General features: G+C 35.7%; 2 protein-coding genes across 3 annotated transcripts in view; both read right to left on the bottom strand.

The window, feature by feature from the left end:
• Positions 1–14108, bottom strand: part of LOC113106275 (microtubule-associated protein 1A-like) — a 1143919-nt gene that overhangs the window by 638407 nt on the left and 491404 nt on the right.
• The window catches only part of LOC113106278 (arf-GAP with Rho-GAP domain, ANK repeat and PH domain-containing protein 2-like), a 78530-nt gene that overhangs the window by 11472 nt on the left and 52950 nt on the right, over positions 1–14108 (bottom strand). For both annotated transcript variants that reach the window (XM_026268018.1, XM_026268017.1), the window contains exons 16-25: positions 11891–12035; positions 11305–11407; positions 10563–10761; positions 6834–6897; positions 6074–6237; positions 5711–5923; positions 5096–5201; positions 3619–3766; positions 2033–2101; positions 85–159 (exon numbers count right to left, since the gene is read on the bottom strand). In XM_026268018.1, the coding sequence (XP_026123803.1) occupies positions 85–159; positions 2033–2101; positions 3619–3766; positions 5096–5201; positions 5711–5923; positions 6074–6237; positions 6834–6897; positions 10563–10761; positions 11305–11407; positions 11891–12035 (1286 nt within the window). The remainder of the gene's footprint in view (positions 1–84; positions 160–2032; positions 2102–3618; positions 3767–5095; positions 5202–5710; positions 5924–6073; positions 6238–6833; positions 6898–10562; positions 10762–11304; positions 11408–11890; positions 12036–14108) is intronic.

Raw genomic sequence — 14108 nt, 5'->3', positions numbered from 1 at the left:
CACACACACACACACACACAAACACACACACACACAGAGACAGCTAGACAGTCACACACAACACAGAGAGAGAGGGAAACAAACCTTGATTAAACAGCACTTCTCTGGCTCCATTTTTTCTACGTAGACTTCAAATATCAGGTCACCAGCAGGAGAGAACTGCAAACACAGGTAAAGACAAACACACACACACACACAACTTTAAATACATACTTAATTCATATAAATATATAGAAAGAAAGAAAGAAAGAAAGAAAGAAAGAAAGAAAGAAAGAAAGAAAGAAAGACTGAACACAGAGAAACTAAGAAACTAAGCACCCAACAGTACAGCAGCTTTTGTGGATATAATACAAAAGCAATCAGCAGCCCATTCAGTTCAGACCAGCGTCTGTGTGTGTCTGACTAAATGACACACAGCTGGAGTCCCACACATCATTTAGCAGCATTACACAACAAAAGCTGGCAAACATCTTAGCTCATGTAAACCACAGATTTAAGCTCCTCTTCTAAGCGAATGAAACTGCGTTGGCAAAATGTATTTAAATGTAGCCTAAATGACACACATGCTTCTGGAACATTCTATAAGAACAGTGTATAAACACTCTTATTCAGATGTTCTGTGTCTTATACAATGAAATGTGGTTATTTTGCATCCAGGGAATTGTACTAGTCAAAAGTTTGAGCACAACTAGCCGAGGACATGTTTCTACTATCTGATTTAGAGCAGTGGTTCTCAACCAAGGGGGCTGAGATACACTGGGGGGCCGCGAGAAACATGGTGATTTAAATGTTTTCATTACATTAAAAGTTAAATGCATTGTTAGTTGGTTAATATCTGAGCACCTCTGGATCCTGTGCAGGTGTAATATATGTGTATGAAGGGCCTTGAAACAGTGTGTAGGAGAATAGGTGACCACTGAGTCATAAAGGTTGAGAACCACAAATCTAAAGGCTTATGCTTAAAAATGAGTTTTCCCATACATAAATGTGACCAGGGACCACAAAACCAGTCATAAGGGTCTTTTTTTTTTAAATTGAGATTTATAAATGATCTGAAAGCTGAATAAATAAGATTTTTATTGATGTATGAAATGGATGAGAAATGTTGATTTTTGTTAGAATATGAAACTATTTGGCTGAGATACAACTTTTTGAAAATCTGGAATCTGATGATGCAAAAAAATCTAAATATTGAGAAAATAGCCTTTAAAGTTGTCCGAAGTAGGTTAAGTTCTTAGCAATGCATATTACTAATCAAATATTAAGTTTTAATATATTTACAGTAGGAAATTTACTAAATATCTTCATGGAACATGATCTTTCCTCAATGATTTTTGACATAAAAGAAAAATAGATAAAGATGTGTTATTTTGGTATTGCTACAAATATACCCGTGTGACTTATGACTGGTTTTGTGGTCCAGGTCACAAATGGGCTAGTGACATAACCGCCATGTTTGGTGCAGATCTATGATGTTTGTGAAAATACATTAAAAATGCATTAAAAAAAAATATCTAAATTCATCTCTTATTTAGTCATCATGCGTTTAATTCATGAATAAAAATCCACTTTTGACCTGTATTTATTTCAGTGTGTGAATGTGAATCTGTTTTAAATGTTCAAAAGTATTTTTCATGGGTCAGTTCCAACAATGTCCTTGCCCAAACTTAACCACATTCACTGAAACTTTTAAACTTCTAAACTTTTGGACAGTATCAAACAAAGGAAGATTAATTTGTTTTTCAGCTTATCTGAACAAATTGTTCCTTATGGTGCCAGCGAGGTATAAAGCAGGAGACAGAAAGGTTAGGAAGCATAAAGAGCTTGCCGTTTGCTCTAATTTGCTCAAAACAACACCAATACAGATCAAAGTGATTCTGTGACCTGTAAAAACATACACACATATATGCCAACACAAGGAGGTTAAAAGATAAATGCACACATTCATGGCCTGTAACATCATGCTTTAGAAAAACCTGCAAACACACACATACACACCTATTTAACAGGAAGGTTAAAAGGGATGACTTACTGTGGTGTCCTTCCACCTGGTGATAAAGCTGTTTTCTTTCTCCATTTGCCTAACCTGCTCTTCACTGACCTGTTTTAATGGACCCACACAGATAAACACAGATTAAAGCCCCTGTGCACAGTAAACAGACCTGCTCACATCCCCAACAGCAAAGTCAGGGCATTTCAACTCTTCAAAAAGCGTCCCATAAGTGCACAAGTTTGCAATGGCCTGTCAGAAAACTTACACAAGCAGGTCAATAACATACACAAGTGGAATAGAAGTTGTGGATGATTTTAATATATAATAACCAACAATTAATATCTAATAGTGTGATTTCTAAATGTAAATATACTGGAAAAGAAATAATGCTCACTTAAAGCTAATCTGTTAAATGTAAGCTCAAAAATGATCCTACAGTACTACCCCCTTAAAAATATATTGCAGTATATTGGAAAATATCATGTAATATATTAGGCATATATTCTTATATATATGTATTTTTTCCAATATATTGCAACATATTGAAAGTGACAATCATTTGTATATTTTGCAATATATTATATATGTATCATTAATATATTATTAAATGTATTTAAATATATAATATATTAGAAAATAAAAAGGGAAAATAATATATTACAATATATCACAATATATTTTAAGAAATATATTGGTAAATATGTTTTCCTTTCGTATGAGACACATTATGTTGTGATGCTTAAATGTATTTTATAAAATATTGAAAGAATGATTTTTAATGATTTATTTTTATAACAATACCTTAAATTTCATATTTTGACAACATTGTCACATTTGTAAAAACACAAAACAAAAATGTTAACTTACATAGTAAACTTTTAATTTACACCCGCATGCCTTGCTGTTATGCTGCATATTACTTTAGTGAAATTTCCCATATTTTTCTCTAGATCATGGCTGTTAGCAACACTAAACTTCACGTTTCACACGCTCTCCCTCTCTCCAAAAGTACAAGCGTGTGTATGTGCGAAGCCAGGGGGCCTCTGAATGTACGAGCGGGCCGAGGGGGAATTAGCACAGCACAGCACTGTAAATCCCATTACAGAGGCACGTGTCCAAGTGCAACACGAACACTGTCCCCTTCTTCACACACTTACACTAAAGCTGCGCATTTCGCGGAGTTGAATGGAAATGCTTTTCACTGTTCATAGCACCATGGAGTTTGTCATATACTCTGTAATGGTTAAACAGCCACAGCTTGCCAGTTTGTTATAGCCTTCTTCAAATGAAGGGTTCAACACAGACAGGCGTCTATTCTCACAAACAATAATTAGAATGGACAAGAAGATCAATGTCTCACATGTCCAATTCTTCAGTAATGAAGAGACCACAATTGACTACGAAATCAAGTTCTTGTGTATTAATAATAAGGGTATAATGGTATAAATGATTAATTAACCCCACACACCTGTGAAAACAACACTGTGAAATGTCTTTTGGCTCTCAAACCGTATATATGAGAGGAGTGAATATTGGAGCGGTCTCACGTCTAGCAGGCCTTTGGGACTCAAGCGACAGGGATCAGCTAGGTCTGATTTCTGAGAGAGGACACACGTTTAACTCACAGAGAAGAGCTGGATGTAATTGTTGATGAGGTCCTCCACCACGCGGGTCTCCTGAGCTGTGTGTCCCTCCGTCTGAAACAGGCACGAGGAGAAAACACACGCCAGATTCTGCGTGTTCATCTGGTTGATACGCGAGCACCTCTGGATCCTGTGCAGATATAATATATGTGCATAAATATGGAAATACTTCTGGAAAAAGACCTACATAAATCATAGATGAGTAAACACACACAGTTCATACAAATGTATACGCTTCTGAATTCACTGAATTCTGTGTGTAATAACTGTTGCAACTCTTGCATGCAAGCTCGAGCTTAAGTATTAATAATAATAATAATAATAATAATAATAATAATAATAATAATAATAATAATAATTAATTACATTTATATAGCACTTTTCTGGGTACTCAAAGTGCTTTACAAGAAAGTGGGAATCTCCTCATCCACGTGGATGAGAAAAGTAATATAGCAGTAGAACTCTTTATGATGCCTAAATTAAACTGTAATTTTTACATAGATTGACCCATGTATTTTTTTATTTTTTATTTAATCACACTACTGTTGAAGATTTTGCTGTATGTAGGTTTATTTTTTATGTTTCTGAAAGGTCTCTTATGTTCATCAAGTCAGTAAAACCATTATACTGTGAAATATTATTAAACTTGAACAACCGTTTACTATTAAAAATGTTATTTATTCCTGAGATGCATATCAGAATTGATATATTCCTCCATTCTTCAGAACCATGGGATAATTCAGAAATGTAACGTAATACTTTGATTTGCTGTTTAAGAAATGTTGTTATAATTATCAATGCTGAAAACAATTGGTCTGTTTAATATTTTTGTGGAAACCATGAGTAATAAAAAGTTCAAAACAACAGTATTTATTTGAAATAGATTTTTTAATGCAAAAGTCTTCACTGCCTTTAAACTCAAAGTGTTTTTAAGTAAAAAAAAAAAAAAAAAAAAAAAAATATATATATATATATATATAGTGCCGATTTTTTATGGTATTGTGCTGTATGTAGTCAAATAAATACAGCATTATCATACAGGAAAAACATATTTGATCACTGTGTCACTGTGTTATTGTAAGCAGAATTCTAAGGCAATTTTATGAAGAGAGCGATGGAAGGAAGTGATTTAAATACAAGCACATATAAGCAACAAAAGAAAGCAGGCAGGTGTAAATGCTGTGTAGATCTGAACACAGCAAAGCGGTTCTTGTACATCATGGGGGAAATGTTAGGCTACACTCCAAATATGCCAAAAGGGCCAATTAAGCCTTCTTCAAACAAATCCAATCATTACAAGAATATTTTGAGCAATGTGACATACCCAGTGAGGGTTTGAAGTGCCCATGTTTACTCTGAGCTAGAACCAGACTTCAAACATCAAAACAATAGCAACTGGAAATTTTACTGGCTTCAGGGCATTTAAATGCAGAATGTTGTTGTAAAAAGTGGGAATTACCTGTACAAATGCTGCAGCAGAGCACCGAGTGTTGACCTGTTGACTTCGGGTAAACTCTGAATGTAGGACGAATACTTTTGCACTCTGACCTTCTCATCCTGTTCATCTGCATTTATGGACAATAAACACTATTTAAACTAGAAATGTAATGTGCATCCACATGAAGTTCTGTTAGCATTTTACACACACACACACACACACACAAAAAGGTGCATTCAGTAGTTTGGTGCTGGTTTTTACTCACACCATATGAAGACTGTTCTCATACTACTTTTCTATACAAAATGTTTTAATTATATATGATACCAGTCAACCAACTTAATGCATTTAGAAATTATAAAATGACTTCGAGAATCCACATGCTCATTAGCTGATGACTCTGTAAGAATAAAGATCATGCTGATCCACATCGATGGATAAGCAGTGTGGCATTTAACACTTACTGTGGTTTACTGTAATTAAAGTAGAAAAAGAATGCTGATGCAAACACTAGCTAAAGAACTATTGAACACACCTTTAATAACAACCAACTGGACTTTAGAGTAGTTTGATCTATAATTGAACACAAATTAATGTTCATTCACAGGAACAGATTAAGTGGTTGGCAGCACTAACCAAGGGCAGAGATCCAAAAAGGGTACAGCTCTTTAGCCAATAGAGCATCTTCACTGTGAGACAGGAAGTTCTTGAGTGTGTCTGTGACATCCTCTAGCCGGTGGTCTTGAGCCCGTAGTTTAACAACCCGAGCGTTCTTGGTAAAATCCTGCAGGTGCTGGGCCACACGGCCCGGGTCACCGTTCTTCTGGTAGATTCCCTCATAACACAAACCTGGGGGAAAGGTCAATGGTAAGAGCTCTGTGAGATAACTTTATAGTGTCCTCTATGATATAATAAATAAAAAAAATCATAATAATTTTTTAAAATTAGATACATTAAATACTTCACATTTTAGATCTCAAAGGAATATAAACAACTCACCATATTGGGTCACAAAAGCAATGCAGCTATCCACGATGATAGGAACATCATTTTTATTCATCTGCTGGTTTCCGAGAGCCATACCATCCGTCCCAGCTGCCAACTGGATGGAAGAATGCCACAGAGCAAAGTCCTTCTCGGTGATGCCATGTATGTACACAGTCCTGTATTGAAAAAAAATACACACACACATTAAAATTCAAATATAATAATTCACAAAAAGAGGAGTTATGACGGCATTACAACACTGTAAACTTCAGTTCAAAAGGCTCTTAAGCTCACCTAATTGACCAACAGTAAAAACTTAAATATTGTGAAATATTATAAAAAATTATAATAACCATTTACATATACACACATTTATTTTTTTCTGTGATGGTCATTACTCCAGCCCTGTGTCAAACGAACCTCAAAAAAACATTTCTAATAAGCTAGGTGCTAAAAAAAAACCTTTCATATATCGTTGTTAAAAACTGTTGTTATGCTTATTTTTTTCAGGATTCTTTGATGAATAGAAAGTGAAAAAGAACAGCGTTTACTTAAAACAGAAATATTTTGTAACATTAGAAATGTCTGTTGACATTACTGCCACTTTTGATCATTTTAATGTGACTGAATACACAAAAGAAAGTACTAATTAATTAGATTCTTGCTTTCAATGAATAAATAAAATACCAAACTTTTGAACGGTAGTGTTTGTTCACAAAAAAATTATATCAGCAGTCTTTTATGTTGCATTGTGGTGTCTAGTGTACTGTACCTCCCACTCTCAACCATGAGTAAGACCTGAATCTTCTCATCACCCTCCATATGAGTGGACACAGCTGAGGAAAAAAACATAGGAAAAACTTTGCTGAAGCAGTCCATAACTCCATTACCTTGACAGAATGATAAAAGCACTCTTAGACAAACTAAAATGAAAAGCATTAAGACTGAAAGAAAACAGAGGAACATGAAGTGAAACAAATGATGAGAGCTTTAGTGTTTCGTAAACTTTCCAGCTGGAGTAAGTGGAGCAGAAAGCTGAGTGCTGCTGGTCATTAGTTTCTACTGCAGTACATGAGAAAACTGCCTCACTGAACCCATCAGACACATGCACAGTTGTACATACACATTCAGAGTCATTGATTCTTCAACTAATCTTCCTCACATCTGTCATTTTCCCACTCCCTTTTGTCTCTCTCTTTCCCTCAAAATACCAGACCTCTGTTGCAAATCATATTCAATGACCAAAACTCTCTATCAATCTTTGTATATGTTTAATAAATTAATCAAATTTATTAAGTCAATCACTTGAATTCAATCACTTCAGTCGTATGAATGCCGAAATGAATCTACTACAGAGTAATAAAAACACAACAAAATCAAAAAAGGGTAAATGAGAACAAAAATGCTCAATTATATTTGAAACTCCTTACTCCACTAAAATCAACTGTAACATAGGAACTTAAGTGCTAAAAACGAGCACTTTAATTGTTGCACTTTAGCCGTTTTAAGGTTGGCAAATTTTGTTTACCAATGTTATTGAAAATGATTTTTTTTTAAAGGAAAGGAGCGCTACTGGGCACACAAGGTTTATTAAAAGCCATTACTGAAAAGAGGCAAACATGCACTATCACAGTTTGATAAAAACAAACACCACTCACTTCATCCTTTTAACCTCCCTTAAACATTAACGCCCTTAACTTTTATTAAGGAATTAAAAAAACGGAATTAAACCAAACAGCCTTGTAGTGCTGGGGCTAGCATTGAGATTCCAATAACACCTCTCTCGGCTCTCTTTTGCTTGTTTACACATTTATGGAAATTATTTACAAGGATAGAATGACTTCATATTAAAGGTGGCCAGCGAGATTCTTTTCCATTCAGTGAGGGTTTAGATTATGTTGATAGATGAAATGAAGTCAATTTTAAAATTATCCTTAAAGTTCCCAATGGACATTCAGTTTTTATTGCAATAACCCAACTGTTGAACAAAAGGATTGATACAACTTTCAAAAATACCTTAATTTTTTTCTAACTTTTGCCTTAATGACAGCAGCACTCAAGCAGCATAAACTCCAAAAGCTTGTGTAAAAAAGGTCTCCAGCATGATCTAAAAAGCATCTCGAATTTCAATCTGGCCATCTGTACAGAGTCACATAATCAATGTCACACGTTTATTTTGATTAACTAGAAATGCAGAACCTGAAATATTTCTCAAATGTGGCTTTCAAATTTAAGGTTGTGTTTACATTTGTAGTTCAGTTCTTGTGGTCCGAACCAAAAATGAAAACTATACATTTGATTTGTTTAGTGTTCATTTTAACACCGAATCTAAATATACAAAACTAAATGTATAAGGATATGGTCCCAACCTATTCCCCTAAATTCGATTTTTTTTTAATCCCAGATATTCAATGTGGCCTCAGACTTTTGGACCCCACTGTAATTGAGGCACTTTTTAAGATCTTCAAGAACAAATGGATCCTTATATCAGAAAACCTGCATGTACTTGCGTGACACATTTCAGGACCATGGACAGCTAAGCCTTTGACAAATACTACAACATTACCATACTGTCTTTCAGGAAGTTTAGAGAAACTATTCAGAAGTGCTTTGAAGCATTTACTTACAAAAGACTATGAGAATTCCTTTCAAAAGCTTCTTTGTAGACAAAATATTATGTATGACTTTCAGATGTCATTTCTACACAAAGCTTTACCACTGCTAAATGGATGAATCTGACATTGCTCTTCTGTTTATGGCAGAAGCTAGTAAAAAAGGGTGAGCTAGGGCGAGCTGTGAACTGCTGGTCTGCCTATGTCTGTGGCCTAATCTAATTTCACAGAGTTGCAGCTCTTTGAGGCCCATATGTTCTGTCGCTATAGAGATCTTAAACCACTGGAGACGCTTCGTTAGCGTGCCACGCTACATTTCAAGGCTCTGCGAACTGTTGAGGCATCACCCTCTTAATCCTGCCCTGAGTATGTTGGCTTTCTGGATTTGATCCTTTTTTTGGCCTTGAACGGATTAGGGAAAAAAAAAGAGATCATTGATTTTTCCCGCCTCGTTCTAGCGCAATTGATTGAAAATGTTGCAAATCTGGTCCATGGGTGCCAAGCTCATGTCAACTACCTCCCGCCCAAACATGATTGCCATCGGCAACAGCGGTCTCCCTTGGAGACAGACGAGACGTGTGACCAGACGAGTCTTTTAGAGACGTGGGAACGGAGTCAAACGTTAGCACACTGAATGCCAACAAGGAAATACTAGCAATAGACAGAGAAGGCACAGGAGACTAGGGCTAGTATTTCAGACGAGATTTCAAGAAAATGATTGTGAGGCTCAAGGTGTCTCATATTAATACTGAGACACTTTATCTCAGACATCACTAACGTAATTCATTAAAAGAATAGACTATGGACAATCTTCTTAAACAGATGATCCTACAAATGCCTACTAAGATCATATAATGAGTGTGAAAAATTGATCAAATTAAAAGGGCACATACAAACACACATTCAGTGTTCACCCAGAAACTATGAAATTGAATGACTTACTTTCTTCTGTAGAACACAAAGGGAGAATAATGATGGATGCAGTTATATCCATTAGAGACATCGTTTTTAAGCTCCAAAAAGGATGCAATAACAGAATGAATGTATCATGAATGCTATGTTAGCCATTATTTACTGCAAATGTTTGTCTCGAGTGACCTGTTAACCACTGCAATCAGATCACAGAATCAGAAAACTGAACTTTAGAATCAGACCAGATTGGTTTGAGAACAAACCATTGAAACTGGAACTGATTCAAGTTCTGGGTCATAAAAAAAGGTTGTTTGCAAGTCAGAGGTTGCAACTTCTCTGATGGCTGAAAAGAGCAAAGACAGATACCAAGATTTACAATCAGTACAATGAACTGTTCCTGTACCTGTGTTTTTATTGTTAACTACAAAAAATGAAAATCACTGGAAATTTGTAATTGAAATAAATCTGGGAATTTATATATATATATATATATATATATATATATATATATATATATATATATATATATATATATATATATATATATGAGATTAAAAATATTAAGCTTATTCTTTTCATTTAACTTTCATTTAGGATGAAGTACTAAAATTAGTTTAAAAAAAAGAATAAATTAAAAATATGAATAAATATTATAATGGTAAATAAATAATATTAAAACAGCATTTTTTTCTCACACAAAGCTATAAAGTAAATCCAAAAGACTAGCAGACCAACAGACTTTATTGATGACTTTCATGATACTATGTAATGGTGAGTTTTTTTATTAATTTCTTTAGGTAATTTTAGAGCTTGGCAGTCCAAGTCTCATTTACTTTAATTGTATTAAAAAGAATAACCATTATAATTTTATAAAAACTAAACAAAAGAAAGAAAGTCATACAGGTTTGGAAAAACAGGGATCAACTATTCCCTTAATATCTTTGATTCGACTGGTATGCATGCATTTTTGTTCTCACTAAGCTCCTGTAGGCGTTTGAGTCGAAGAACTCCCTCCTCTTCATCTTCATCTCCAGAACAGAAGTAGAGTTCTGTGCCCACCAGTGTAAACCATCCCATTCTCCAATAATAAAGGTCATGACCCTCTTTATAGTGCAGTCGCCCAATCAGCTCACCGTCCTGCCTCAGCACAGCATCTGCCCTTGCAGGGACAAAACACTGAAACGAAAGAGAAAAACATTAGATGCGTGAGAAGCAGAGAAAACATTTAAAAGTCAGGGGCTTGTGCAGATGACACAAAGAAGTTTCTAGTGTTTTCTGCCAAAACAGAAACTACAGCTAACCCTGGAGTTGCATTAAACCGGCATATACAGATAGAAGTACAAACACAAACCCCCTTTGAACATTCCATAGCTGAGCTCTCAGAGTTACACAAACACTTCAGCCTAGACACTAGCACCTCCACACTTCACTTAAATGGGAATACGTGTGAGTGTGTGTGTGTGTGAGTGAGGGATGAGAGGCAAGTGAGATGGATCTGTTTGAAGGAGTAATAGCATACACCCACTCGCACAAGAAAAACACTAACGCACAGACACAACAGGGACATAAACACAATAAAATGACCTTCAAGAGTCGATGCATACAGCACAGTGCGGCAAACACTGCTATTCATATTTGCACATATATGCTGAACCCCTGCAATGTTGAAGCTGCACTAAATCTTTTATGAGTTATTTTATGTGTTCGAGTGAGTGTAACCTTGGCGATGGCATGTGTCCAATCCTGCTGTGCGTCTGAGGTCTCCGCTCCGAACACCAGCACTCTCTGAGAGCGCAGGTACAACTCAAAGGTGAACACTGGCCTGAGGGAGGTGTGGAAACAGCACAATTAACACACACACACACACAAAGTGACTGAAACACGCACATGCCCACATGCTCACAGCTGTGAAACAGAAAGGATGGTGATTAATCTCTGTTAGTCTTTTGCTCTTACAATAAACAGCTGAACGCTGGAGATTAATCCAGGGGGAAAGGTCACTCTCTTAATGGCTTTAACAGCTCTGACTTGTGGCCCATATTTTTGGACAGGGGGATATTTTTGTTACAGTAGCGAGAGCAGAAGAATTCAAGAAAAGGGGGGATTTCAGGCTAATCGGGTTAGAGGTCAGCCAGCATTGTTTCCTCTCATTTCTTGTTAGTGTTTGTTAGTGTATGGAAACTTTGAGGTGGGATCACATCTAAAACACTTTCCGTAACCTCTAACCCACAAAAGGTGGTCAGATGAATGATTTGAGGATGTGAGAGAAAGAGACAGAGAGGGAGGGGGAGGGGGAAACACGTACCCTGTTTCGGTGATGTTCTCAGTGTTGTTGATGGCCAGGCTCACCACATCGCTTACGTCAACCCGGCCTATGGGTGTAGCGTTCTTCTCATTTTCATAGTAACTAAGGAATCCACCTTCCAATGTGCACCAACGGCGGACCAGGTCTGAAACATACAAATAGAAAATGAGTAATTATAGCACTTAGTGGAACTTCCTGTTATTGCTCATACATACAGATTTAAACAACTTTAATGCATCAGTTCTCCACTGCTGCACTATAGACGTGAACAACAGACAATTCCACAGGTAAAATGCAGTCCTTTCAACAGGAATCCACATGATTGGAGTCTCACATGAATGTGAAAAAAAAGTTCCCTGTGTAGTTTGTGTTCAAATTGGTCAGGCAAATTCACCAAAAGAAAGCTGCTCATTTTGTAAGTTACTTTTGTCTGAATTCGCTTGTTAAGTCTGACGTCACGTAGCAGCGCTTCCGTGTCCAAACGCTCTATCAGTTACCACGAGAAAACAACAAAAGGTGCTAATATAAACTCACAATGTGATAGAATACTAGCGAAAAAGTTATAATCTTAACCTTTAACTCCATACCGAAGTCCCAGATAGCCAGACAATGAAAATATAAATATTAAAAAAATATATAAAAATTATTTGTGTTTGGGATGCTGTGAGCACAGAGACTGTAGTGTATACCGTAAGTTTGAAAGCGTTTAGCTTAAATTATTAATATGAATAAACAGTGCTCATAAACGGCTGCTGAGGCCGTATTCTCAAGTGAAGCGAGTTGAGGCTTGGACCCGGAAGCAGTGCTTCTTACGTCATCACTTAACAACCGAATAGCTACAAGTATGCAATTTTGAAAATATACTTTCAGAATTTGGTGTAAAAACTGCACCATTAGAGTTGCCTTGAAGGATGACTGTGGTCAACATCCAGAACATGTCAGCAACCACATAGTAATGGGTTAAAAACATTTAGACTACATTTTATAATTGTATATGTTCATAGTAGGCTCTCTATTCGCTCAGCATACTTTTGGATTTGCTTATTACGATACAATTTAAAGAAACCAGAGAGTTTCCAAAGAAGGCCAGTTGCAACAAATGGTGAAGAAAAAAATGGAAATGCTCTACTCAAGAAAATAAAAAGAAGTGATTTAGCCATACATCATTCAGATATACTTAATGAATTCAAGCTTATCTAACTTATATATTTGTATTCAAGTAATAAATAATTTATCAGACACTTAAATCTCTAGTGTCCTATCAGTACAGTTGACTTATTGGCTCAGTCCTTTTAGTCAGCAGTTTTCTGATTATGAGTATTACCCTCAACACCACTTTTACTGTACTCAGCCAAAATGGCAAAATTATATGTAATTGTAAAATCAGACAAAATGTTATGATTTTACAAGTGCTTTACTCAACACTGAGAGTGTGTTGAGTTGCAAAGCACAAGTACATCTGACAAGACCATTTTTAATAAAACCAAAGCAACGAAAAACTGTTTCCTCCCAAAGCAACCATTTAAAAAATGATTTAATAAAACAAAGTGATATTTCATTATGTGAAATATCAGAAACACTGACATTTAATTTTATGAGTCTGAATGCCTTTAAAGAGGTGTTTAAAAATGCAACAAAAACATTAATGCTAACTAAAAGCGTTTTATAGCATTTGGCATCACATAAAAGTGCAGTTTGAATCTATAAAAGATACATCAAGGAATGTTAAGGCCTGTAAAGAGAGCACATTAAGTACTAAAATCAAAGAGATCCTCTGCAATCTGCTTCATAAATATTTCAATAAGATGTTACACTCTTTTTCCAACTATTACATTAAGTTACTTAAGTATTACTAGCTTTGTTCAACACAATCTAAAATATTCAGAGCAAAAGTCATTTTCATGTAATACAACTCATTTGTCTTGTAAAAAATGGCTGATGGTCTCTTTCTCAGCGGAAAGGCTTGTTTGATGTTTCCAGAGGGGAGCTATTAGACAAAATAGTGGATCTTAACTCCATCCTCGTGTTACAGTGACACAATGTTTTGTTCCTGACAATGCCTCACCTGATTCATCTATAAAACTGGCACTTCATTAATCCAGTTAGCTGGGTTTTGTGAGGGAACAAACTGTTCTGTCGGCAATGTCAAGATGAGAGTTAAGAGACACTACATTATGGGCAAAGAGGGGTTATCCACGTGACATTCAGAGTGATATTT

The sequence above is a fragment of the Carassius auratus genome, chromosome 7, assembly GCF_003368295.1.
Source record: "Carassius auratus strain Wakin chromosome 7, ASM336829v1, whole genome shotgun sequence".
Classification (NCBI taxonomy): Eukaryota; Metazoa; Chordata; class Actinopteri; order Cypriniformes; family Cyprinidae; genus Carassius; species Carassius auratus.
Note: the sequence above shows the minus strand (reverse complement) of the source record. Positions and strands in the feature narration are given on the sequence as shown.